This window comes from Nomascus leucogenys, chromosome 13, assembly GCF_006542625.1.
Source record: "Nomascus leucogenys isolate Asia chromosome 13, Asia_NLE_v1, whole genome shotgun sequence".
In the NCBI taxonomy this organism is placed as follows: domain Eukaryota; kingdom Metazoa; phylum Chordata; class Mammalia; order Primates; family Hylobatidae; genus Nomascus; species Nomascus leucogenys.
The window spans coordinates 13155584-13183144 of NC_044393.1; the positions used below are offsets into that span (position 1 = coordinate 13155584).

General features: G+C 41.3%; 3 protein-coding genes across 6 annotated transcripts in view; 2 read left to right on the forward strand and 1 right to left on the reverse strand.

Moving 5' to 3' along the window:
* On the forward strand, positions 1-23203 carry DPM1 (dolichyl-phosphate mannosyltransferase subunit 1, catalytic). 2 transcript variants are annotated; one of them, XM_030826722.1, is made up of 9 exons: positions 1-196; positions 3255-3354; positions 9872-9905; positions 12738-12814; positions 12899-12924; positions 16125-16220; positions 17150-17239; positions 21809-21923; positions 22835-23203. In XM_030826722.1, the coding sequence occupies exons 1-9, from the start codon at positions 36-38 to the stop codon at positions 22937-22939; spliced, it is 804 nt and encodes a 267-aa protein (XP_030682582.1). In that variant the 5' UTR covers positions 1-35; the 3' UTR covers positions 22940-23203. The 2 variants fall into 2 exon arrangements, with proteins under 2 accessions (XP_030682582.1, XP_030682583.1); XM_030826723.1 differs by having other exon boundaries at positions 17171-17239.
* LOC105740699 (circumsporozoite protein-like) lies at positions 13509-27227 on the reverse strand. Its single transcript, XM_030826724.1, has 2 exons — positions 26605-27227; positions 13509-14279 (listed from the first exon to the last, which is right to left on the reverse strand). Exon 1 carries the CDS (start codon positions 27148-27150, stop codon positions 26701-26703), a length of 450 nt encoding a protein of 149 aa, XP_030682584.1. The 5' UTR covers positions 27151-27227; the 3' UTR covers positions 13509-14279; positions 26605-26700.
* Positions 26617-27561, forward strand: part of ADNP (activity dependent neuroprotector homeobox) — a 41994-nt gene continuing 41049 nt past the window's right edge. For 2 of the 3 annotated variants that reach the window (XM_030826719.1, XM_030826720.1), the window contains exon 1: positions 26617-27231. The gene's annotated coding sequence lies outside the window, so the exon portion shown is untranslated. The remainder of the gene's footprint in view (positions 27232-27561) is intronic. The other variant, XM_030826721.1, reaches the window with a different exon arrangement.

Sequence of the window (27561 nt, forward strand, 5' to 3'; positions counted from 1 at the left end):
GTAATTCCGCTTCCGGCATCTGGTTCAGTTCCGCCATGGCCTCCTTGGAAGTCAGTCGTAGTCCTCGCAGGTCTCGGCGGGAGCTGGAAGTGCGCAGTCCACGACAGAACAAATATTCGGTGCTTTTACCCACCTACAACGAGCGCGAGAACCTGCCGCTCATCGTGTGGCTGCTGGTGAAAAGCTTCTCTGAGAGGTAGCGCACCAGGTCTCCCTCCCCGAAGAATGAGATGAGCTGGCTTCCCCGGCCCGGGTGTCGGCAGCTGGCTGCGCGAAGCGGCCCTGTCCAGCCTTCTTTGCCTCACGCAGGAAGGCCCGGGGAGAGGGCCACCCTGCGAGGGAAGCAGAGGCGGATGCTTGTTGGGTTTTCTTCGTGTCCTGGGTTCTCATTCCTGCCCTTGGGTTTTGTGAGACTCTCATTTATCTTTCTTATGAAGTACTCCCGTCCCCCGCCTTTCCGTAGAAAGGTTGGCCACTCTTTTACTTGAAAGCGAGGCTGAAAGCGTGATCCCACTCCTCCCTCTAGGCCGTCAGGATCTGCGGCAAGAGCCGGGAGTCCAAGCGAGAGCTCTCACTCTCCACTCCGGTGCCGAGTGCTTATATAAGCATGAGGTTTGGTGTGTGTGGGTTAGGGAGCTATTCCTGGGCACGATAACCTTTCTGGAAAGGAGAAAGCAGAAGGGCATCTTCGCTGATCACTGGTGGATGTTTGGTGTGATTGTTAGAACCGGGATGGGGGGGTGGGTGGAGTTCAAATTTGGAAGTGTTAATGCAGTGTTTTTAAAAACTGCAAAAAATCTTGGAGTCAGTACGAAGTAACTTGTTTTACGATTGCACAAATGGGATCATGCTGTGAAATCTTTGAAGATTTTTTCTCATATTAACGTATACAAACATAGCAAATTATTTTGGAAGTTAGGTAATATTCCATATGGCTGTGTTATTTATTTAATCAGGTCATGGCAATGAACTGGATTATTTCCAGCGCCTTTTGGTTGTTTGTGTTTTTTGGCTTTTGCTTTGCAAATGAGAACAAGGACTTTGTTCACACCATATTTTCCAGCTAAATTTAGAAAAGTGCTTGACACATAGCGGTGCTCCTTTATTGCATCAATGTTGGCAGCAGACACGTTCATACTTTTACTTGTGTACTAGGGATAAATTCTTCGAGGTAGGATTGCTGGGTCGACAGAAATGTGCTTAAAATGGACAGTTATTGCCAAATTCTCTAAAGAAAAAAAGGTACAAGCTTGGACTCTCCATTCTTCAGAGTGCCTGTTTTCCCATCAGCCAGCCCGCCTGAGCATTAAACTTGACATTGTTGGAAGTACTCATTTGTGAAAACCATTGCTATTTTGATTGTATTTCCTTGAATAACTGCCTTCATATGCCTTGCCCCTCAAAGTTTTAAAATTTTTATTTTTCCTGTTTAGTTAATCTTTTGATTTCTATAAGCTCTAAATTAAAGAAATTATCATACAACCGATCTCGTTCAGGGCTTCTATTCTAATTTTGCAATTTTTTTTACTGTTTTAATTTTTTTATGTAGTACAATTTATCTTTTAATGGTCTGTGAATGAATCTTTTAAGATCAAAATGAAGTTTGATAAAGGAAACAAACTTTTCAGATGCAATCAAATTACCTGAAGTCAGCCCAGCTTGGTACCTTTAAGCTGCCTCACCCTCAGGTGGTGTAGCTGCTTTGAAGTGATAGGGGACAGTAGTTTGCTTTTAACGACCCCATTTTGTTTATGGAATTTCTCTTTCAGCATGTCTATTAAAATCACCTTACATATTTTGGCATGTAAAGGCACCAGTGCCCAAATTTAAGGCACAGTGGGAAGCCAAAGTCATTGTATCTACTCTTGAAGAATAGATAACACAGGGGTTTGCTTTCTTGTCTTCAAAGTTTGCTGGGGCTGGCTTGTTAAAGCCTTTAACAGTGGAATATGTTTTCTGGTTGATTTTCTTGTATTTGTTTCTTTTTTCTTTTTCTTTCTTTTTTCTTTTTTTTTTTTGGAGATGGAGTCTTGCTGTGTTGCCCAGGGTGAGTGCAGTGGCACGATCTTGGCTCACTGCAAGCTCCGCTCGGGTTCTTTTTAGTAGACACGGGGTTTCACTGTGTTAGCCAGGATGGTCTCGATCTCCTGACCTCGTGATCCGCCCGCCTCGGCCTCCGAAAGTGCTGGGATTACAGGCGTGAGCCACTGCGCCCGGCCTCTTCTATTTGTTTCTTAAAGCAGGACCAAGAGAAAACGGAATGTTATGTCGTAGGTATTATTTATCCACCAAATATTGTGTTGGTTTGTTTTTAGACTAGAAACTACCACCTGAGATTAATGGGAAGTAACAGATGTTAATTCTGAAGCACAGTGTAATCTTTTGTAATGCTACTCTGCTTTTGTTTTTTTAATTTGATAATGTGAGGTAATAGGCACAACTATTTGAAATGGTGGTTTAAGATTGTGTCACCATTCTAAAATGGGTTTTTTTAAAGGTGAAATTAAATCAGATTTATACTTGATTATTCTATTTGGATCAAATTAAGAATAATCACTCAGAGTTACTCAGTTTGGTTTGAGTTACCGTGTAAAGTACTTTTGAAATATTTTATGTAACTAAGATTTGCTATTAAGGTTCAGAATATTATTTCCAAATAGGTAATAAAATTTCATATGGCTGGGCACGGAGCTTCATGCCTGTAATCCCAGCATTTTGGGAGGCCGAGGCGGGCAGATCACAAGGTCAGGAGATTGAGACCAGCCTGGCTAACACGGTGAAACCCCGTCTCTATTAAAAATACAAAAAATTAGACAGGCGTGGTGGTGGGCGCCTGTAGTCCCAGCTACTCGGGAGGCTGAGGCAGGAGAATCGCTTGAGGCCAGGAGGCAGAGGTAAGCCGAGACTGCGCCACTGCACTCCAGCCTGGCGACAGAGCAAGACTCCATCTCAAAACAAAAAAATTCATATGATACATAGGTCATTACATGATTTTCTTTTGAACTGAAAAGTATGTTCTCTGTGTAAGAATTCTTTAATATCTCAGGACATTAGCATGTTTCAGCAACATACTGGGTTTGGAGGTAAGGTACTAAATGTTTGACATTTATTTCATTTGATAAATTGAAGTTTTCCTCAACGATTAATATAGCAATAAATCTCCATTTATACTTTTAAGGAATTAGTAATTTTTAAATTACTTTTAAATTTGAGAACACTGTCACCAATCATTAATACAAATTTAATTTTTTTAGTGGAATCAACTATGAAATTATAATCATAGATGATGGAAGCCCAGATGGAACAAGGGATGTTGCTGAACAGTTGGAGAAGATCTATGGGTCAGACAGAATTGTAAGTTGTAAGAACATTTTTCTGTGATATGAATTGTGATTATGTAGGGGAAAGATGAGACATGAACAATGCTTAAATTCAATCTATTTGTTTAGAAACTGAATAGATAAAGAGCAACTTACGCATTTGGGATTTAAATGCATTTTCGTTGTCCGTAAAATTTTACGTATCTTTGGTATATTGGGTCAATGGTCATTTTACAGCAGAGTGAGCTTTTGGATGAACTCTGTTGATGACTAATTCTGCAGATAAATTTTCTTGAAGGGCAAAAATTAAAGCATGATACTGAATTGACAAGGAATATTATATAATTGGGTTGTAATTGGTAGTGTGTGTGTCTTAATCATTCTTGCTCCCTTTCGGTAAGTATTCTCATACTTTCTTTCAAGAATACTGCCTGAAATTAAGAGTGTGTAGGTAGAAAAAGTTATTGTTTTCTTGTGAAACATTAATGACTTCTCAGAGTACTTGGCATTTTTGGTCTATAGAATAGTCTTGTGGAAGTAGATTGACTGTATTAGTCCTAAACTTTAGATTTACCCACTGCACCTTGAAACTTGTTATTCTAATATAGAAGTTGCTTAGGGAAATATAGAGTTTATTTTATAATGGCTTCATGAATTTTATTTTTGGTCACTGGTTTGGATTTACAAATGTTTATGTATACTTGTGAGCTCTTTTATAATTTATGTTCACAAATTATTGCAGACCAGAGTTTTTCAGTCTTGGCACTATTGACGTGTGAACAGATTAATTCTTTACTGTGGGGGTTGTCCTGTTTATTGTAGGATGTTCAGCACCACATCTGGACTCTTCTCACTAGATGCCACTAGAAACCCCCCTCCCCACTTGGCAATGTTAGGATATTGTCAGATATTTCCTTAGGGGAAAAATTACCCTTTGCCTCCAGTAGAGAACCATTGGTATAGAGAAAGAAGTCCCTTTGAGAACCTTTATTATTTACAGTTCAAGAAACAGTAAATTAATCATCATTTAAAAAAAAAAAGTCACTCAGTCTAAATATTCTTGATAAATCTCAGTAATAGAAATACTTTCTACTTAGAGGTGAGTGTCAGTTGTATGAGTTCTTGGTGGCAAGAGTTTAAAGGAACTGTGTTACTCACTACATGGTAAATCTATACTAGGAATTCTTTCAGTCTGTCTCACAGATGAGTAACTCAGGTCTGTCACACCTCAAGTCTTCTCTGAAAACCTTCTAATGGATAGGAATACAGAAGGAGGTAAAAAGTTGACAAATTTTCAGGCTTCTAGCAGAGACTTTCAGTAATGCTAGGTTTGAATTTTTGGCCAGTAGTTCCCCAAGTTTTCTTTTAGAAGCCCAGGGTGAAGGCCACTGATTCACAACACTCTGAGTTATGTGCTGCCATTTAATCTCAGACCATCAACCAGACAACATTTTGAATACTTTTGTCATAAAACCTCAGCCTTAGGATGTGACTGATTGATTTTAGAGAATGGTTACTAGACTGACCTTTCAAATTTTGAAACAGCATTGTCTTCAAAGACATTTTTCCTGTCAACCCAATAAAATTCAAAATGAGAAAGTTGCATTGACTTATGATTTCCCTCTACCAGATAAAATTCCTTATTCATTCATTATTTTATGATATTTAAATAAGTTAAACTGGAAAATGACTTTTAAAAAAAAAACAGTATTAATCCATGCTAGGGATGACACTTGCTTTTAGTGACATACGTATGTTTAGTTGGGAAAATGAGGGATTATTGGAACCATGTTAGAATACCTCAGATAAAGTATTCACCACAGATGCTTTGTCAGCCTTTCAAACCGGCTGAAATGAATCTTTCAGAAAAGAAGCCAAAGAAGATATTTTTAAAAATTCTGTAGTTGACACAACTGAAGCAAGAGGTTAGGTCATTTTTAATGACCTAACTAGGTAGGACCATAGAGAAATTGGGGGCACTTACTCTGAACTATTCACAATGCTTACAAGGCAGAGATCTGAAATTGTGAAGGACTTCAACTGCTCTGTGTTGAATGCTTCTATTATGTTTGGTTTATGTAGTTTGTTTCATCTCCCAACTTGAGATCAGGTAAAGTCATTTATATTTTGTCATATTTTCTTCCAGCTTTATTGAGGTATAATTGACAAAGTTATATATATTTAAAGTATACAATGCGATGGTTTGATACACATACACATTCTGAAATGAATACCACATTTGGGGAATGAACCTGTCCATCACCTCATGTAGTTACCCTTGGGGGCAAGTTGACAGTGATGAGGACAGTTAAGATCTGCTCTCTGTAAATTTCAAGTATATAATATGATACTATTAACTATAGTCACCGTGCTGTATATTAGATTCTTAGAACTTTGTCTTACATTTTGTCATTATTTTATAGTTTAGTATTTTAAAAACTTACTCTGATAATAAAATGTAACACGTTTATTATTCTTAAAACATCAGATATAAGATAAAAAGATTTGACTACTTGAAAATATTAAACTTCTGTCCATTCCCAAATACCAAAATATTTCTAACAAGATCAGTACCCCAACCAAACAGATAATTCATAAGACCAAAACTAGAAATGGCCAGTAAACAAGAAAAAAAATACTGAGCCTCACTGATAAGTGAAGATTTACAAAACAGGAGAGTATATATTAGCCTTATTAGCTGAAGATTTATTTTTATTTTCTCCTTTTTAACCCAGTGTTTCTGAGAGTATTATAGAACAAGTCCACTCAAATACTGTTGATCCTAGTATAGATTGATACTGTTTTTCTGAAGTATCATCTGGCAGTAATCTCATGACCCTCAAAAATACTTAATGCCTTTGTAATAAGTATAAAGCAGTTTATAAAACTGTATATGTAGTATAGTCTCAATTCTGTTTTTAAGTAACTTTTTTCAAGATTGTCTGTGATAAGTTTTACAAAGGTTCTTGTCAAACAAATTATAGTTTCCTACTAAAGTATTTTATAAGCAGTTGTGGCAAACATACTTCAAAAAGTATATGCCTGGCATTCTTGCAAGCACTTTATGTGAATCCACTTGCTTGTTCCTCATGAAAGCCAAGTGAGAGAGGGGGCTTTGTCGTGCCTCTTTATATTCTCAAGATCACATGGCAAATGAGTAGTGGCCAGGATTCAAACCCAGGCATTGTGGTTCCAGAGTTCATCTTCTGTCTGCAACGCTATCCTGCCTCACATAGAAAGGAGCCATCAGATTGATATGAAGAGGCAAAAAAGGATCAGGGGAGGGTGGAGAGGTGGAATTAAGAGTCTGAAAGTAAAGCATACCAAATAGAAACAGTTTGGATTTCCTACATAAGAAATAAACAAGCACATCCTTGTAAAATATAAATGTTACCAGTAAAACCGAAGTTGCCTTTGATGAACATTTTCTTTATTTTTATTTTTTTCGAGATTGGAGTCTCGCTCTGTCGCCCAGGCTGGAGTGCAATGGCAAGATCTCACCTCACTGCACACTCTGCCTCCTGGGTTCAAGCAGTTCTCCTGCTCCAGCCTCCCGAGTAGCTGGGATTACAGACCTGCACCACCATGCCAGCTAATTTTAGTATTTTTAGTAGAGACTGGGCTTTGCCATGTTGGTCAGGCTCTTCTTGAACTCCTGACCTCAGGCGATCTGCCCACCTCAGCCCCACAAAGTGCTGGGATTACAGGCGTGAGCCACCACGCCCGACCTGATGAACATTTTCTATTAGGCATCCCATTCCCTTGCCCAGGGGAGACCCGGGTCAACAGTTTGGTGCGTTTTTTTGTGCATATATGTGTGTACGTGCGTTTGTAGAACTAGGTAGTGTGGTGGTCTTGTTTTTTAAAACATAACTGCCATCTTCCTGTGTCATCATTACTTCTAATTCTGTCCTGGCGATCTTTTGTCACCAGCTCACTTCGTTTCTGTTAATGGCTCCATAGTACTCTAATATTTTATATAAACCTTTGAACATTCTGAAAATTATAAGTATCATAGTCTCCTTGTCCATGGTTTTGCTTTCCATGATTTGTTACCTGCAATCTGAAAAGAGGTAAGTACAGTACAAGAAGATTTTTTGAGTTAGACCAAGTTCACATAACTTTTATTACAATATATTGTTATAATTGTTTTATTATTGGGTATTGTTAATCTCTTACTGTGCTTAATTTATAAATTAAACTGTGATAAGTGTGTATGTATAAGAAAAAGTATATATAAGGTTTGGTACTACTGGAGATTTCAGGCATCTCCTGGGAGTCTTAGAAAGTATCGCTTGGGGTTAAGGGAGTGTGCAACTATAACAAAGTTATCTTTGTTTGTTTGTTTTTTGAGACGGAGTCTCACTCTGTCACTGAGGCTGGAGTGCTGTGGCACGATCTCAGCTTATGCAACCTCTACTTCCCGGGTTCAAGTGATTCTTCTACTCAGAGTAGCTGGGATTACAGGCATGTGCCACTACGCCTGGCTAATTTTTGTATTTTTAGTAGAGATGAGGTCTCACCACATTGGCCAAGCTGGTCTCTTAACTCCTGACCTCAAATGATTCACCTGCCTCAGCCTCCCAAAGTGCTGGGATTACAGATGTGAGCCACTGCATCTGGCCAAAGTTACCTTTTTTTAAAAGAAAGATTTTCCAGCTAAAACAGAGTTATAGAAAATCTCAGATGAGCTTCAAAAATTTTGCTTTTTCAGGGCAGATACCAGATGGGGATCAGTATTTTGTCAGAAATTATTCACAAAATCAAATAAAATCTAGCTGTGATCTGATATATCCTGTTTGATTTTGTTCAGTGACTTGCAGTTATCATAGATGCTTATTTGAATGTCTTTCCTTCCTGTAAGCTCTTACCAGACAGCAGTGTATTTTATCCATCTTTATGCAAGATGTACTTTGCTATAGATATAAATTGTGACTTAAAATTTTTAAATGTGGGGATAGTGGAGTAAAAGTGTAGAGGATTTCTTTTTAGCAGTTAGAGTTAGATTGTTATCAGCTTAAATAGCCTGTTATCACTATAAGATGGGTTTTGTAAGTCTCATGGTAATCATAAAGGAAAAGCCTAAAGTAGATTCACAAAAGATGAAAAGTAAGGAATCAAAGCATAATTGTACAGAAAATAATCATAAAGGAGAAAGAGAAAGAAGCAAAAGATCTACAAAACAACTAGAAGCAATTAACAAAATGGCAGTAGGAAGTTCTTACATTACATGTCAGTAATTACCTTGGATATAAAGGGATTAAATTCTCCAAAGACCTGGAGTGACTGAATGAATTTTTTTTAAAAAGAGCCAACTATATGCTTCCCACAAAAGACTTGACTTGTAAGGTTACGCATAGACTTAAAGTGAAGGGATGGAAAAAGACATTCCATGCAAATAGAAACCTCCAGCAGATTGCATATAGTGAAAAAAAAAAAAAATTCATCCTGCTTTAATTGAAAATGCTATGTTGAGAGATTTGCAGTCAGAGGCAACCTGCTCATATACTGGCAAGTGTAGAAGGGGACAAGGTAGACAAGACATGCTCACTAATGAATCTCCCTGAACCCCATACCTCAGAAACGTAGAGCACAGTGAGAACTTTGGCATTTGACTTTTTAAGTGTCCAGCCAATAGGAAAAACTAAACAAATAAAAGTCAGCCTCCAACTATTAAGCAAAAAGATTTAGAAGGACTAAGTGATTGACCAATAGTAAGAAAAGAGAAAGAATTTAATTAGGAATATGACATGTCCTTGGACCAGTAGAGGAGATGAGGTCATCTAAGCATAAGGTCAAGATAAGTTAATAGAGGAAGAGTGATATTAGTATTCACAAACCCAAAGGGAATCGAGAGAACAAACATGAGATTTCCCAAGAAGGTGTGAAATAATGAGGTAAGTCCTACATTTTTCTAGGAAGGAATCAATAGGTTTAAAAGGAAAATCAAGTATAGATGTAAAGACATATTTAAAATAGAGTGAGTGACACCAGAAAAAAAAAGTTTAAAATTTTGATTGTAGGGTCGGGGTTAAAGAATGTTGCTTTGCCTGACGGGCATGGTGGCTCATGCCTGTAATCCCAGCACTTTGGGAGGCCAGGGTGGGCGGATCACGAGGTCAGGAGATCGAGACCATCCTGGCTAACACGGTGGAACCCTGTCTCTACTAAAAATACAAAAATTAGCCGGGCATGGTGGTGCATGCCTGTAATCCCAGCTACTCTGGAGGCTGAGGCAGGAGAATCACTTGAACCCAGGAGGCGGAGGTTGCAGTGAGCCGAGATCACGCCACTGTACTCCAGCCTGGGCAACAGAGCGAGACTGCGTCTCAAAAAAAAAAAAAAAGAATATTAGCTATGTTGAATTATTTGGTTTGTTACCAAATGCTTTTTTTTTTCTTTTGGCAAAAAAAATATTAAGCATACTTTGCTTTAAGTTCTAACAAGTGCAACTATATTTCTATTAAAGTGAGTATGCACTTTTGAATAAAATAAAATTTAACATAAGATTTCTGTTTCTTTGCGTAAAATGCTATTTCTTATTCCTACAGCTTCTAAGACCACGAGAGAAAAAGTTGGGACTAGGTAAGTCGTGTAACCTCTAACCCCTCATACCTGCTGCTTGCTTGGTGACATGATCCAGTGTGTATTTTCCCAGTTTGGAATAGGACCAAAATACAGTAACTTCCTATGATGGTTTTTAATGATCTTAATGACATTTAAATAGTATAACTTGGGTCGCCTGTATAAGTCAAGGCCCACTCAGGAAAACAGAAACCACTGTAAGTCTTTCAGTGTAGGGAATTTAATACTGAGTCTCTGGTTACACCTGTGAAGGAGTTACTGCGAAACCAAATGGAGCAGTGAGGCTGCTAAGATTAGTAACAGCTGGAGGTTACTGCCACCCCTAGGGATGCAGCAACAGCGGGAAGAGATGTTTTTAGAGCCCAAGAATTTGGGCTGCCCAGAGGGAGCTAGAATGATGGGGCGGGGGCTGCCTGGCAGGAGCTAGTACTGTGGGAAATTCCCAGTCAGAGGTAGGAGGGAGAGTAACAGAGAGAGGACCACTTAGACTTTTCCCTTTTCCCCTCCCTGCAGTCTTCCACCTGTACCTCCCAAAGCTGTTTGGCAGCCAGTTGACAAGAGAATCTGGAATATGTAGTTCACTACAATATAGCACAGAGTAGGGAGGGGCCAGAGAATGGGTCTGAGGGCAAACATCTTGGACCAGCATGCTGCAAACCTTGGAACATTCTTTAAGTTACAAGTTTAAAAAGCTACTCTTTATTTAAGGCCGGGCGCAGTGGCTCATGCCTGTAATCTTAGCACTTTGGGAGGCCGAGGCGGGTGGATCACGAGGTCAAGAGATCGAGACCATCCTGGCCAACATGGTAAAACCCCATCTCTACTAAAAATACAAAAATTAGCTGGGCGTCGTGACACGCAACTGTAATCCCAGCTACTCGGGAGGCTGAGGCAGGAGAATCGCTTGAACCCAGGAGGCAGAGGTTGCAGTGAGCTGAGATCACACCAGTGCACTCCAGCCTAGCGACAAAAACAGTTATTCTTTATTTTTAAAAAAGGAAGCTTTTCCAGTATGTTTAAAAATACAGCATTATTGAAAAGCTCGTATGAGCTCAGTAATTCTGAGAGGAAACTCTGCCTTTATTTGTGCTAAAACTTAACATGAAGAAAGCACAATGCTTAACTGGAGTCTGCTATCTTCAAGACCATCAATTCCCAAGCATCAAATGTTCTCAGTATCTGAACCCAGAAGATTCTTTGGGATTCAAAAAAATCTGGAAACTGCCATGAAACCAAAAAGTGTAAATATTCACTCCTTTATCTTTTTGAGACAGTCTTGCTCTGATCCCCAGGCTGGAGTGCAGTGGCACAATCTTGGCTCATTGCAACCTCTGCCTCCTGGGTTTGAGCCATTCTTGTGCCTCAGCCTCCCGAGTAGCTGGGATTACAGGCGTGTACCACCACCATGCCCGGCTAATTTTTGTTTGTTTGAGACAGAGTTTCGCTCTTGTTGCCCAGGCTGGAGTGCAATGATGTGATCTCGGCTCACCGCGATCACTGCCTCCTGGGTTCAAGCGATTCTCCTGCCTCAGCCTCCCAGGTAGCTGGGGTTATAGGCATGCACCACCATGCCCAGCTAATTTTGTATTTTTAGTAGAGACAGGGTTTCTCCATGTTGGTCAGGCTGGTCTCAAATTCCCGACCTCAGGTGATCCGCCTGCCTCGGCCTCCCAAAGTGCTGGGATTACAAGCATGAGCCACCGCGCCTGGCCAGTTTTTTGTATTTTTAGTAGAGATGAGGTTTCGCCATGTTGCTTAGGCTGGTCTCAAACTCCCTGACCTCCAGTGATCCACCCATCTCAGCCTCCCAAAGTGCTGAGATTACAGGCATTAGCCACCACACCCAGCCGATATTCACTTCTTAACAAAATAAGTTAGAAGAGTTCAGCCTTGCTCATAAGACACTTGTGAGGGGTCTGGACTAGAGAATGCAGGAATCCCCAAGTTCTGCTCCTGACAAGTTACCCTAGCCTGCCAAGTCCCTGTGGGACTTTGAGGCATGGAGCTGGCTAAGTACTTGTCACCTAGGCCTTTGGCCCCAAATACCAGAGCAAGGGTCTAGCATACCAGGCTTACGGTGTAAAAGACACTCCGTGTGTAGCTTTTGTGGAAATGGACTTAGAGCTGGGAAGAGCAGAAGCAGGGAGCCTTGTTAGGTAGTCATCTAAGCATCAGACGGTAGCACCTGGAACTAAGTGAAGGTGGAGAAGGAAAAGGGAATTGAAATGTTTTGGATGGGGAATCGATAGGACTTAATTATAGTTTAGAAGTTATGGTTAAAGGCAGGAAATCAAGAATCATCTCTAGACCTGTGGATGGAGCAGTTGGATAGTTGGTGCCTTTCCTGGAGAGGTGGCCTGTAAGAGAGAGGTAGAGAACTGGAAGATGATTTTGCAATGTTATCTTTGAGATTTCTGAAATACCCAAGTGGAGATATTAAGTAGGAAGCTGATTTGTAAATGTGGAGCTCATCAGTGTCTTAGGGGATGCTTTAAAAAAAAAACACCAGATGGGTTTTTAAAGCATGAAAATGTGATAATTGCTACATAATCTCAGACTTTTGAACTTACAAACTATTTATTTGCTAAACTGAAATAGAGGTATGATCTATTCTATTAAATTGACATCTGAATGGGGGTGTGTGGCCAGCTACCTTCTTGATTATATATGTAATATACATGAACCTATGTACTTAAGGTGAAAAATGCCAATTAATATGACTTTTAGAGGACTAATGTGTGCTCTTCAGGTGCTAAACAATTTCCTCCATGTTCAAATGTATATGTAAAGATTTCTGTTGATTTTCTTGAATGGATATACTTTCATTTTTAGGAACTGCATATATTCATGGAATGAAACATGCCACAGGAAACTACATAATTATTATGGATGCTGATCTCTCACACCATGTAAGTGGTATGTTTGTTTATTAGCTATTTATGCTAGTCTTAGCCTATTTTACTGACTTACTGTTTATTCTTTCCAAATTTCAGCCAAAATTTATTCCTGAATTTATTAGGTAGGTACTATTTCTCATATTTGAAAGAAATATGACTGGAACCATTTATCTTACTGGTTTTGGGCTTATTTTCATTTTTTATTAATCAAAAATACACATACTATTTTTTCTATCAAAAATATAAACAAAGATTGGGAGGTCAAGGCAGGAGGGCTGCTTGAAGTCAGCAGTTTGAGACCAGCCTGGGCAACAAAACAAGTACTTGTCTCTACAAAAAAAAAATAACAAAAATTAGCCAGGCACAATGGCATGTGCCTGTAGTCCCAGCTACTCAGGAGGCTCAGGTGGGAGGATCACATGAGCCCAGGACTTCAAGGCTGCAGTGAGCTATGATCATGCCTCTGCATTCTAGTCTTGGTGACCCTGAGACAGAGTGAGACCTTGTCTCTAAAATATTTATCTGTATAGATAGTAGACACATACACACACAACACACATTTGAGACTAAATGATGTATTTTAGGAGTCCTGAGGAGCAAATCAACAGGTAGTTCCTTTGTTATCTGAATTCTTTCAGACCACAGAAAAAGGTGGAAGATGGCTTCTCTGATAAATGGAATTAAGCCTTGAGTTATTAGAGTAAAACACCATGAACAAAAGAGTTTATTCCAGGAATGCCAGAATGGCTCATTATTGGTAATCACTTATAATTCATTCATTATGTTAACAAAGTAGTGTGGTTAAGTCTGTAGATGCTAAAGGAGATATTATTTACTACCATTTTCTAGTTAAAACTTTAAGAATAGAAGGAAACCTCTTAAGCATAATAAAAAATAACCCAGTCATAATACAAATATTACACCAAATAGTGAAATGCTGAATCATTTCCAATACATTCATTAAGACAGGCATGCTAGCTATCATTAAACATGGAAATGTTAATACAGTAAGACAAGAATTTAGTTAAATGTTAGTAAAATATACACAATTATATTTGTTTGTAGGCAATATAATTAAATTCTTAGCCTAAAAGATCACAAAACCTCTGTGAATAAGATTTTGGAAGCTGTTCTGAGTTTAAGCTAGATACACAAAAACAGAATCAGATTATTGTCCCTCCAGTTCAGGGAGTTCCCACTAACATCTAGGGAAAAATCCAAGCTCCTTCCCTTGTCCCTCAAGCCCCTATGTGTTTGTTGGCCCCTGCCTCCCTTTCTGACCTCTGCCTTGTGCTCCTTCCTTTTTGCTTTCCATGCCATAAGCATGCTTCTGAGTTCACAGAGTTCTATTTTCCTTTGCCTGAAATGCTGTTTCCATGTTCCTTGATGACCATCTGCTGCTCATCCTTCAATCTCTGCGTAAAGTCACCTTAGACCTTTTTTGCTTATATCTCCAGTATACAAAAGCCTCTTTAACCTGCAGAGTAGAAAATGGGCAAAAAGATACAAACAGACCATCTATAGAAGAAATCCAAATGGCTAATAAAAGAAGACATTCTTCCTGGGATGTAGTCAAGGAAATAAACACAAAATAACCGTGTGTGACCATTTTATTATCCATTAGTTTAACAAAGTTAAAAACTTTTAGAGCGGTAATATCCAGTACCAATAAGATGGTAAAAAATGGACACACAAATATTGCTGAAGGAAGTATAAGTTGCTATAACCCTTTTGGAAAATGTGTGTTCAAATTTGGGAAAATACGTGTTAGAATTAAAAATACTCAGGCTTGGCCGGGCACGGTGGCTCACGCCTGTAATCCCAGCACTGTGGGAGGCCGAGGCAGGCAGATCACGAGGTCAGGAGATCGAGACCATCCTGGCGAACACGGTGAAACCCTGTCTTTACTAAAAATACAAAAAAATTAGCCAGGCATGGTGGTGTGCGCCTATAGTCCCAGCTACTTGGGAGGCTGAGGCAGGAGAATCACTTGAACCCAGGAGGTGGAGGTTGCAGTGAGCCGAGATCGCGCCATTGCACTCCACCCTGGCAACAGCGCGAGACTCCATCTCAAAAAAAACAAAGCAAAACAAAAAAGTTTATTGTAGCACTGTTTATTGTGGTTGAGAGGGTTGGGCACCATGGAAATAACCACAGAGGTGTGTGAGTTGAATATTCTATGAAGTAGTTTTGCAATTATTAAAAAGAATGGGAAAGAGCTCTCTTGACCTGTAGGGATGTCTATGGTTCCATGATTTGCACTGTTTTTGTTTTGAGATGGAATCTCACTGTGTCACGCAGGCTGGAGTGCAGTGGCACAGTCTCAGTCACTGCAACCTCCACCTCCCGGGTTCAAGCAGTTCTCCTGCCTCAGCCTTCAGAGGAGCTGGGAATACAGGCACGTGCCACTACACCTGGCTAATTTTTGTATTTTTAGTAGAGACAGAGTTTCACTATGTTGGCCAGGCTAATCTCGAACTCGTGACCTCAAGTGATCCATCCGCCTCGGCCTCCCAAAGTGCTGGGATTACAGGTGTGAGCCACCACATCTGACCCCATGATATGTATTGTTAACTGACAAAAACCAGGTCACAAAATGTACTTTTTTTGCATCCCAATTTTGTAAATGCAACCAAAAATCCTAGGGGTGTATGTGTGTCTTTATCTTTCTCTAGGCAAAGAAAAGTGTGGCAGGACATCAGGCTGTTTTTAGTATTATTTGCTTCAGAGAAGGCAAGAACAGAATGGAAGGGTATTGGGAAAATTAATTATTTTAATTTGAGAGACAAGGTCTTCCATTGTCACCCAGGCTGGAGTACAGTGGCACAATCACAGATCACTGCAGCCTCAACCTCCCTGGCTCAAGCCATCCTCCTGTTGCAGCCTCCCAAATAGCTGAGACTAAAGGCATGTGCCACTGTGCCTAATTTTTTTTTTTTTTTTTTGAGATGGAGTCTCACTCTTGTTGCCCAGGCTGGAGTGCAGTGGTGTGATCTTGGCTCACTGCAACCTGCCTCCTGGGTTCAAGCGATTCTCTGCCTCAGCCTCCTGAGTAGCTGGGATTACAGGCACCCACCACCACACCAGGCTAATTTTTATATTTTTAGTAGAGATGGGGTTTCACCGTCTTGGTCAGGCTGGTCTTGAACTGCTGACCTCGTGATCCACCCGCCTCGGCCTCCCAAAGTGCTGGGATTACAGGCGTGAGCCACTGTACCCAGCCTGTGTCGGCTTCTCTTAAAAGTTTTGTTTGTGTAGCTCATGAAAATGACTGTTGAAAGCTCAGTGGCTTTTTCTAATTGACAGTTAATTTATTCTACAGGAAGCAAAAGGAGGGCAATTTTGATATTGTCTCCGGGACTCGCTACAAAGGAAATGGAGGTGTATATGGCTGGGATTTGAAAAGAAAAATAATCAGGTAGGTACATGTGTTACAACTTATTAGTTTAACTGCTGGAAATGTATTCATAGCAAGTATTTGGATTAGCTATCATGCTGTCCGGGATTTGTGGGATCAGGTTATAACCTCCAGTAAATATTCCCAGATAGTTTCTTACAGTTTTTCCTGTGATTAGAACCTGGATGTTTTTTATTAAGGAAAAATCAGCATAAACCTTTGGACCTTTGGTAGAAATGGTCTCATTCAGCAAAAGTTATTGTACTGGACCTTCAGTTTTAATGTATGTGACCTGTTCCATACTTTTGGACTAAATATGTAGGGTTTTTCCCCATAATTATAGTGTAATTTTAATTAAGATTGCTTTCAGACAGACCTGGGTTAAAGCTCACCGCAACCTCTGCCTCCTGGGATCAAGTGATTCTCCTGTTTCAGCCTCCCTAGTAGCTGGGACTGTGGACACGCGCCACCATGCCTGGCTAATTTTTGTTTTTGTAGAGATGGGGTTTCACCATGTTGCCCAGGTTGCCCTCGAACTCCTGAGCTCAGGTGATCTGCCTGCCTCAGCTTCCCAGTAGCTGGGACTGCAGGCACGCACCACCACGCCCAGCTAATTTATATATATATATATATATATATTCACTTTTGTGTGTGTGTGTGTGTGTGTGTGTGTGTGTGTGTGTGTGTGTGTGTGTGTAGTGATGGGGTTTTGCCATGTTGCCCAGGCTGGTCACTCCTGGGCTCAAGTGATCCACCCATCTTGGCCTCTTGGGATTACAGGTATGAGCCACCGTGCCTAGCCAGGTCTCCTTTCATTGACTAAAAATTTCTCTTTTGTTCTAGATAAATAAGATTTTTATGAAATTAATGTTACATTTATGAAATTAGTATAGCATTTTAACACTGTTCTTTGATGTGTTTCTCTTGTTTATAAATTGTATTTTGTAAAGAAAATCTGTTTTATTTGGCAGCCGTGGGGCCAATTTTTTAACTCAGATCTTGCTGAGACCAGGAGCATCTGATTTAACAGGAAGTTTCAGGTACAGTGAAAATTTCCACTATTTTTATATAACTTCTTGGCTAACTTTCTTTCTTTACAGTGGATATTTTAAAGAAACACTTTACATTTCCACCTTGTTTTTATTCTGGGATACTAAAAAGGCAGACTAAAATTCCTAGAAGTTGCTAATGAAGCCTAAACATCTCAAGGAGACATATTGTACTTTTCCTTTAAAAGCTGAAGGCAGGTTTGTGTGCTTGTTAACATTAGTATTAAGGCTCAACTGCTCTTTGGAATGTTGCTATTACTGATAATCTGTTCCAAAGAATAGCACATACTTAATTTTCTGCATTTCGTGTGAATACAGCATTGTCTACAGAAAAGGTTAAACTCTTTATATAGAGCTCTCTGTTACCTTGTTCTCCATATGTTTAAGGAAATTGTTGTTGTTTAATTTGGTCAGAGCTTCGGTCCCTCTGAGTTTTGTGTGTCTGTTTCTGGGTGTATGGGGTGGTGTTCTAGATTTGCTGTAGTAGATGTGAGCTGCTTTGTGTGACTGACCATGGCAAATGACAAAACTTGTCAGATTTTTTTTTTTTAATCTCTGAAACTATAAAATGCCCCTGCATCTACTTTAGTGACCCCAAGCCCCCCATACATTACTTAATAATTTCTACTAGTTGATACTTTTTTCCACTAAATAATGCTGATTCTTGGGTCCTTTGCTTAATGCAGGAAAATCTAGATCCTTAAATGTGAGAATTGACACACACACACACAAATTAGGACCTGGCTGTTGACAGTCAAAAAGAAAAATGAAGCCTCTCTAGAACTAAAAAGCAAATAGACTGGAGAGCTGAACTTGGGGATGAAAGAGAGGGAAGGCTATACCCTAAGGCTAAAGAGTCATTTGTGATATTAAGAGCTCTGATTGCGGATGGGCGGTGGCTAGTGGATGGGCAGTGGTTTGCGCCTATAATCCCAGCACTTTGGGAGGCCAAGGCATGTGGATCACTTGAGGTCAGGAGTTTAAGACCAGCCTGGGCAACGTGGCGAAACCCTGTCTGTACTAAAAATACAAAAATTAGCCGGCTATGGTGGCGTGCGCTTGTAATCCCAGCTACTCAGGAGGCTGAGGCAAGAGAATCACTTGAGACCCAGAGGCAGAGGTTGCAGTGAGCCGAGATTGCGCCACTGCACTCCAGTCTGGCGACAGAGGAAGACTCTGTCAAAAAAAAAAAAGCCAGGCATTGTGGCTCACACCTGTAATCCCAGCACTTTGGGAGGCCGAGGCAAGTGAATCACACTGTCAGGAGATCAAGACCATCCTGGCTAACAGTGAAACCCTGTCTCTACTAAAAAATACAAAAAATTAGCCGGGTGTGGTGGTGTGCGTGTAGTCTAAGCTACTTGGGAGGTGGAGGTTGCAGTGAGCTGAGATCGCGCCACTGCACTCCAGCCTGGGCAATAGAGTGAGACTCCATCTAAAAAAAAAAAAAAAAAGATCTCTGATTGCCATGTGGCAACAGTGCAAAGAATAGTGGCACTCACAAAATCTCCGTACAGAGGGAAGGGCCAGTGTGGATTTCACAGGCCACGGTTTTGATGGTTTTGAATAAAAACCCTAGGGTAACTGGTAACTGGTTGTGAAGATAGAGGCTGTGAAGAAAAATGCAGCAGGGAGAGGAATGGGGTGAGGGTGCTTTGCTGCATCAGAACCATACAAGGATTAGTAGAGGGGATGGGGGTTGAAGGATAGCCTGGGAGTTCTGGATTTTCATGTATTGAGAGCAATGATTAGCTGTGTTCTGTATAAATGACAGAGCAGCCAAACAGACAAAAGTGAACCTGTTAATTGCACAATTTTTTTTTCTTTTTTCTGAGACAGGGTTTCGCTGTTGTTGCCCAGGCTGGAGTGCAATGGTGCGATCTTGGCTCGCCACAACCTCCGCCTCCTGGGTTCAAGAGATTCTCCTGCCTCAGCCTCCCGAGTAGCTGGGATTACAGGCATGCACCACCATGCCTGGCTAATTTTGTATTTTTAGTAGAGATGGGGTTTCTCCACGTTGGTCAGGCTGGTCTTGAACTCCCGACCTCAGGTGATCCTCCTGCCTCGGCCTCCCCAAGTGCTGGGATTACAGGCGTGAGCCACCACACCCAGTCCAAAAAATTTTTTAAATAGGCCGGGCGCAGTGGCTCACGCTTGTAATCCCAGCACTTTGGGAAGCTGAGGCGGGCGGATCACGAGGTCAGGAGATCGAGACCATCCTGGCTAACATGGTGTGAAACGCCACCTCTATTAAAAATACAAAAAGTTAGCCGGGCATGGTGGCGGGCGCCTGTAGTCCCAGCTACTCGGGAGGGTGAGGCAGGAGAATGGCGTGAACCCGGGAGGCGGAGGTTGCAGTGAGCCAAGATTGCGCCACTGCACTCTAGCCTGGGGGACAGAGCGAGACTCCATCTCAAAAAAAATAAAAATAAAAAAAATTTTTTTTTTAATGGTTAAATCTCATTGTCTTCTCATAAGAGTGGTGGTTTCTTAAATACATGCATTAAAGTTCACTTGTCGCTAGACAAAGCTCATTTTTGTCATTAAATCCCTAGATTTAGGAAGCAGGTGCTTTTTACAAAATAAGAAAAGGAATCCTGGAAAGGCTACAGTCTAATATAAAGCCATTTAGTAGCATAGACCACCTGGATCCTAATCGCATTTATGGGATTATATGGCTTCATGTAACATTTTATTTTACTAGCCACAGTGTTAAAGTTATCATGTGGATGGGGAGGAAGGAGGTGGCAGTGAAAAGAAATATCTTAGAAAATGATTCTCAAGGGGAATAAAGCAACTCTTAAAGAGAGGAAATATTTCATAGCCTAATCCCAATTTTAAAGGTAATGCTGGCTGGATGTGGTGGCTCACACCTATAATCCCAGCACTTTTGGAAGGCCAATGATGGAGGATATCTTGAGCCCAGGAGTTTAAGACCCCAGCTCTGGCAACATAGTGAGTCTCCGTCTCTACAAAAACAAAAACAAAACAAAACAAAAAATTCTAAGTTATTCTAAGTTATTTAGCAAATATTTAATGGCCTTTCTTGCTTAGCCTGGCATGGTGGCACATGTCTGTAGTCTCAGCTACTTGGGAGGCTAAGGTAGGAGGATCTTTTGAGCCTGGAAAGTTGAGGCTGCAGTGAGCCATGGTTGTGCCACTGTACTCTGGGCAACAGAGTGAGACCCTGTCTCCAAAAATACAAATATATAAATAAAAGTAATGCGGAAACATAGTCCCATCGGTAGGTATCATAGTTCTTCCCACCCCACAATCCCAGTGCTCCCTCCCCTAACAGCATCTGACATATTATATATCTTTATTTAGAGTTTTTAAGTTCGCTCCTTAACCCCAAAACATAAAAAAAAAAAACCTGAAACCCAGTACATTGGTCAATAAATATTTGTTATTGAATAAATATTGCTACCATCAGATTCTCCGCTCTCCATATTTATTCCAAATTGATTCCTTTGAATCCTTAAAGAAACTATGTGGATAAAGGAGTGCACACATTAAGCTGTCAGGTTCTTCTAAGGGCTGTGCTGTCTTATACCCACTTCATAATCAAAAGCTAAGGCTGCCTTAGAAGTCTGAGGGGAAAAAAATGTGGATTCAGGGTGAAACCCTGAGGCATAGTAGGTCCAGATGGCCTTAACTTTGAAGAGAACAAAGTTACACCAAACTGCCTCTTCTTGCTTTCTCCCCTCCCCACAAAAAAGGGTAGAAATTGCTGCCTCCCTACTGAGACACTGATCTTTAAAAAAAAAAAAAAAAAAAAGTGTGACTCTGAAAATAGGGAGCTCCCTGCTATTTAGTTACTGAAGAAAGTGCTTGGGTTTACCCACTGGACTGCCCAACTCCGCTGTCTTTGTAAATCTGGTGTTTGGCCTGCAGTCCATCTAAAGTTAGGCTGCACATTCACCCACTGCTAAGTGTCTGTGACCTCAATGGTGATAGGTGAATCCCACCAGGATTGTTTCTATCCTGTGATGCCTCGTTCCTGTTTTAACCTAGTTTCCCAAGCTCATCCTAGAGCAACTTAGTTTATTCTGGGGAATTTATAAAGGAAATCATGAGAAATCGAAACTCATCATAAACATTTATTGGGAAATGACTGTGAATTATGAGGTTCTTTCTTGTCATCTAATATATATTGTTGCTTCATGATCATCTGTCCACCCTGTTGTTTCAATATTTGGAACAGTTTCTTTCAACTTTAAATTTTAGGGAAATCCTAAATAAAATAATGGATGGTTCTGCATCAAATGATTCATTTTACTGTATTTCACTAATTTCTGATAGTATGGTGGGAAAATAATTTTATAAAAGATACTGAGAATTCATTTTCAAAATTATTGTAAGTTATTTAGCAAATATTTAATGGCCTTTCTTGCTTAGGACAAATGTATCATAATCATCAAGTGTGCGAGCTTTTCTGTTTACCAATAGCCAGTGAAAGTTTTAGGCTTTATACATACCAGTGAACTCTTTGAAAGGTCAGGATACATGTAGGCATGTGTATTTATCCAGAAGTTGATATATATTTTTGATTTCTTACAGATTATACCGAAAAGAAGTTCTAGAGAAATTAATAGAAAAATGTGTTTCTAAAGGCTACGTCTTCCAGATGGAGATGATTGTTCGGGCAAGACAGTTGAATTATACTATTGGCGAGGTATGCAACTGATGCTAAATAGTGTGTCATGTTCCTCGTAAAGGAGCAGTAAGGTTTAGGATTTTTATAATAAAAAGTTTAACTTTCATAACTGCTAAATTGTGGAGGTCTTCTAGTTGTTTAGAATGTTCACGCACAAAGGGTAAAAATTCACATTAGTACATTTGAACAGTAAGATTTAAAGCATTAACAGTCAGCATTCTCTTTTAAATAATTAAAAGTTCCTGGTACTTTCTCAATGCTAGCCCTTTCTTCTAACTAATCAGCATTATGGACTGAGTCTCTTTGCTTCTTTTCCTTTTGTCACTGCCAATGGCCACCATACTTTAAAATGAATGATGAGTTCCATATGTCCATTTCCTGTTAGAAAGTGAAGACCAGGAATTACAGAGCAAGGAAGTGGTGATCTGTAATATTTAGGGCTAGTTAGTGAGCTCTTAGGGTAGGGAAGACTCTCCTCATTTAATAGTAAAACTCATTCAGAGCAAGAAAATAGCTATGGAATGTCACTTCTCTTGTGGAAGTTACAAGCTATTTTACTTAATGCTAAACCATTATAGCTAAATTTGACAACTGAAAAATTACGCAAAAGGCCATTTTACTTTTGGAGTATAATTTTTCCTTGAAATGCAAACTGAAACTTGAGTAAACCAAGGTAATACCTAGAATCAGTGCTTTTTAAACAGTTGTAGATTTGGTTTGTATGACTTATCTTTAGATAATGCATGTTTAATTTTAAAGACTTGGAGATACACACAGTTGCTTTAATAATCCCCTAATTTTATACTTAAAGGACCTCTGTTGTAGGACTAATCCTATTTCTGTTGTGTTGGTAATGTGCTATACCTGCTAAGCTGCCTAATTGTTTTTAAAGACTAACGTTAATTTTTTTTTTTTTTTTTTTTAACTAGGTTCCAATATCATTTGTGGATCGTGTTTATGGTGAATCCAAGTTGGGAGGAAATGAAATAGTGTCTTTCTTGAAAGGATTATTGACTCTTTTTGCTACTACATAAAAGAAAGATACTCATTTATACTTACGTTCATTTCAGTTTAAACATGAAAGAAGCCTGGTTACTGATTTTTATAAAATGTACTCTTAAAGTATAAAATATAAGGTAAGGTAAATTTCATGCATCTTTTTATGAAGACCACCTATTTTATATTTCAAATTAAATAATTTTAAAGTTGCTAGCCTAATGAGCAATGTTCTCAATTTTCGTTTACATTTTGCTGTATTGAGACCTATAAATAAATGTATTTTTTTTTTGCATAAAGTATTGCTGCCTTCATTAGAGTATGAATGTAGAATTTTTTACATGGGGAATAATTTGAAATAGTCTTTATAAAAACTGGAATCATAGATCTTTATACCTAATAGATCTCAGAAGATAATGTTAACTGATGAAATGTTCATGGCTGTGTCTGTATGAATTGAAAAAGAAATACACACCTCTGCCCTTTCCTTAAAAATATATCTCAAATTTCTTAAAGTAGAAAATACATTTAGAGCAGGCATTTACAGTTGGGTTCTTTTCAGCTGTTGAATTGATGAAACATTTCATCTATCAAAGCAGGTCTGTTTAAAATGCATATTATGAATTGGGAAACAATTTGACAGCAGTTGATTACATAGCCGTTTTTTTCTCTTTTGAGCAATAACCTCTATCAGTAAGGGAAAATATTAATGACACTGAGGCAGAAACTTAGCTGCTACAGTAATTTTTAAACATCTTACTGAATTACATAACAATTTTTTTCTCAAAAGACTTGTTTTCATATTATTTAAAGACCCTCAGCAAAGCTCACATCCCTACTAATTTGAAAAATCTCTGCCTTAAGCTGTTCTCTCCATTTAGAAAAGTGTTCTGCCAGTTAAAATTCGGGCTAAGCTATCCAATAAAGCCAGGGCAAATATTATGTTTACCCACTTTCTCTAAAGTAGGTATTTCAAAAGAGATCAGTTAATTTCTAACTGTAGCATAGGTTATGGTCATATAGTATCTTTTAAAATTTGAGTAAGGGCACGCTTTTAGTAAGTAAGTTCAAGTTGACTTTCTTCTGGAAATAAAAGAGGTGTCTCTAAATTATTTATTGAACAGTATTCCTAATTACTATATTTTCCTGGCTTAATTTGGCTGCTGAAGAAATTGAGGCCAGGCACAGTGGCCCGTGTCTATAATCCCAGCACTTTGGGAGGCCGAGGCAAGAGGATGGCTTGAGCACAGGCATTTGAGACCAGCCTAGGGAACATAGGGAGATCCTGTCTCTACAAAAATATAAAAAAATAAGCTGGGTGTGGTGGCATTCACCTGTGGTCCCAGCTACTTGGGAGGCTGAGGTGGGAGGTTCACCTGAGTCTGGGAGGTCAAGGCTGCAGTGAGCTGTGATCATGCCTGGACAACAGAGTGAGACCCTGCCTTTTTTAAAAGAAAAAAAAATTGAAAGTCTGATTTTTCATTTGCATTTCTCTCTGACAGATTCTACCAGAAATGAATCCCAGACTATAAAACCTGTGGTGTCATTTCGAACATTAAAACCACCCCCTCCCACACGTCTATAGTTGAACCCCTAGTACACATTCCAATAAGGGCCACTCTTGTTCTGTTTCCCTTATGTCCAGAACTGTCCAGCTGGCCAGTGAGGGAACTGCTTTCCTTGGGGAAGAGACTTCTCATTCATAACAACAAGAAAATTCATCAGTGCTTGATGTGAAATTAGTTTTAAGATAATAGAAATGTAATATTCTCAGTTTTTTTGGAGTGGTTAGCAGTTATTTTTTCTTAACCTAAACTCACTCAGTGTCAAGTATGTGGAGCAGAAGTTAAGTAACAACCTTAGAGAACCTAATATAGAGATAGTACTGCCTTCTCAGATACTCACTAGAGTAGATAACGTTTGCCCTTTAAATCTTTTCAGTTATTTGCACAATCATTATCACAACACTGTCACTCTTGGAATTTACCATAGAGAGAGTATTTGAGCAGTGAAGACTCAAAGCATTTGGAAGTCATTTAGAAAAGAATCTGGAATATTTGGATGCATTTTTGTAGTAAATCTGGTGCTTAAACACTGTAAAATTAAATATTTACATCTGAATCCAGCATCCCATTTTGCTTTGTAAATGAGGCCAAAGATGAAATCCAGATGTTTTCCCTTTGTATTTGTATTATCACTATATGGAATCTAAGTATATCTAAGGAAAACTAAACTTAAACTTACTTTGCTTATTTCATATTAGTTTTTATCTGTCTTCTGCAGTGTGTAATTAGATTCTTTAGTTCTCTGAGTCAAATGCTTTGCCCCAACCCCTTTTTCCACGACTTTTTTCAGCTGTTTTCCCTTGAAATACTGACTTGGTTTTTAAAGATACATTTTATCACAATTGCAGAAATGTGTTGTATAAAAGTTTGTTAAACAGGGCTAACTGAAGGCTTAGATGTTGAACAGCTATGTGTAACCACAATTTATACTACTTGCAGCGAACTCAGATTATTTTCGGATGTTAATTATGCCTTGAAACTATGTTAACTTGAAATGTAAAGAAACAGCAAAAGACAGGTGTACTTAGGTAAAGATCACATATTAAGGAAACAGGCTTGGTTAATTCTTCACTATTGACATCTATTACTTGTCAATACATTTAACCAACCAATGATACTTTAAATCATAATGTTACTTTAACCAACCTACTTTAAAAGGTTGGTTCAAAAATGTTGAGATGATGTATTGGTTGGGATTGACCTAAATTTACAAAGCAACCATGTGCTGTCTTATGCTACCCAGATTGTGGGAGCACCGAAAGCTGTGTCCCTAGGACTACAAAGTGTGTTGTTTAAGGATCTTGCAGAGAGCCAATGCCCCTATTGGCAACATCACTTCTCATCCTTAAGTTTCACCGGTTGGGTGGCCTCAAGGCACTAGGATTCCCATTTTTTTTTTCTTATTCAGGTCAAAGAGAAGAGTCCATCACTGTGACTGGGAAGAATGTCAAGTCACAGGGTAACGGCGGACCTTAATAAAATCTCGGCCCCTCTGCACCGAATACCCCACCAGGAAGGGCTAAGGCATCCATGAGGTTGTGTCTCATCTCAAGTCGCTGTGTGAAGCACGAGGCCCTCACACCTCATTTAAGGCAGGAGGCGTCAGGGGCGACCGGCCAGGTGTCCCGGCGCCTTCCCGCCGCTTCTCAGCCGTGGAAGCGCGGGCATCTGAGCACGTGGAGCCGCCCCAGGCCGCCCTGCACACCCCTCCCGCCAGATGTAGTCCAGGCCCAGCTGGGCCCGCGCAGGGATCCCCAGCACGGCCACCTGACTGAGTGCTGGGCGTGCTGCGGCCCGCTGCTTCTGCCTCCGCCGCCGGCGCTGCGGCCAGAGGAAGGCGCCCGCCGAGCACACGGGCCCCGGGAGCGCACTGCGGCCATTACCCGCGGCGCCTCCTAGTGGGTCAATGGCAAATCCGCCTGGTTCTCGCGAGAGTTCCCCCCTCAGTGGGGATTATATAATTTCCCTCAGGCGGGGGTGGGGGTGCAGAGAGCACCCTCCCTCAGGAAAAGTTAGGTGCAAGCAGGGGTGGGAGTAAGAGGAACCCCCCCCTGGGGAAAATGGGGTTGGGGTGCTGTCCCCACTGCCCCCCCTATTTAGCTGGACAATGAGTCCTCTTATGCTAATGAGGCACTTACGTCACTTCCGCTCTTTCTCGGCCGCCATTTTGGCTAGGGCAGGTTCGGGGACTCGGTCCGAGGCGCTTGTATTGTCTGCTGAGGGGAGACGCGGGATCAGCCCCCTCCCCCGCCCGTTGCCGCCGCCGCCTCCGCCGGCCCGGTCTCCCCTCCGCCGCCCGCCGGGATCCATGAGCTGAACTCCCGCCCCCCCGGCCGCCGCCATCTTGTGCCCCCTCCCCCTCCCGCAGGCAGCGCTAAGGGGGATTTTGGCGTCTTCTCAGACACAGCTCCCTCTCTCGGTCCCCGCTGCTGAGGAGCGAGAGGAGCGCGGCCGCCGCCGCCCGCGCCGGTGAAGCCGCCTCTCCCACACCCTCCGTCTCCTCCCTCCGCCCCTCCTTTGTCTGCACCGCTCGACGACGCCGCTGCCGCCAGCCGCTCTGCTGCGCCCGCCGCGCCCCCCGGCAGCACCCGCGGCCGCGGCGCGAGCCGGAGTCCGCCGAGCCGGAGCGCGACGAGGCCCCGGGCGCGCCCTCCCCGCTGCCGCCACCGCCGTGCTGCCGCCATCCGCCCGCCGCCGCCGCCGCCGCCGCCGCTGTCCGGCCCCCGAGCACGCCGGCCCCGCGCGCGCCTCGAGGCCGAGTCAAGGTAAGCCCGGCGCCGCCGCGCGCGGACCTGCGGCCCTGCCCTGCCTCCCGACCCCGGCCCGCGCGGCCGCCAGCCCGGCCCCGGGCGCGGGCGCATTGTTGTTCGCATCGCCGCTCTCCAGCCTCACACACGCTCCTTTGCACACCCCGGCGCCGACGGGTCGCCCGTCCTGGCACGGACCGCTACCCGACTCTGCTCTGGAGGTCCAGGCGCCTCCTCCTGCAGCCCGATCCCCTTCTCCGCCCCGTGAGCCCACCGAGGCCAGCAGCCTGCCTGGCCGCCCGGAGCTTTTGCAGCTAAGGGCATCTCCCCCACCCCGCCCCCAGCCAG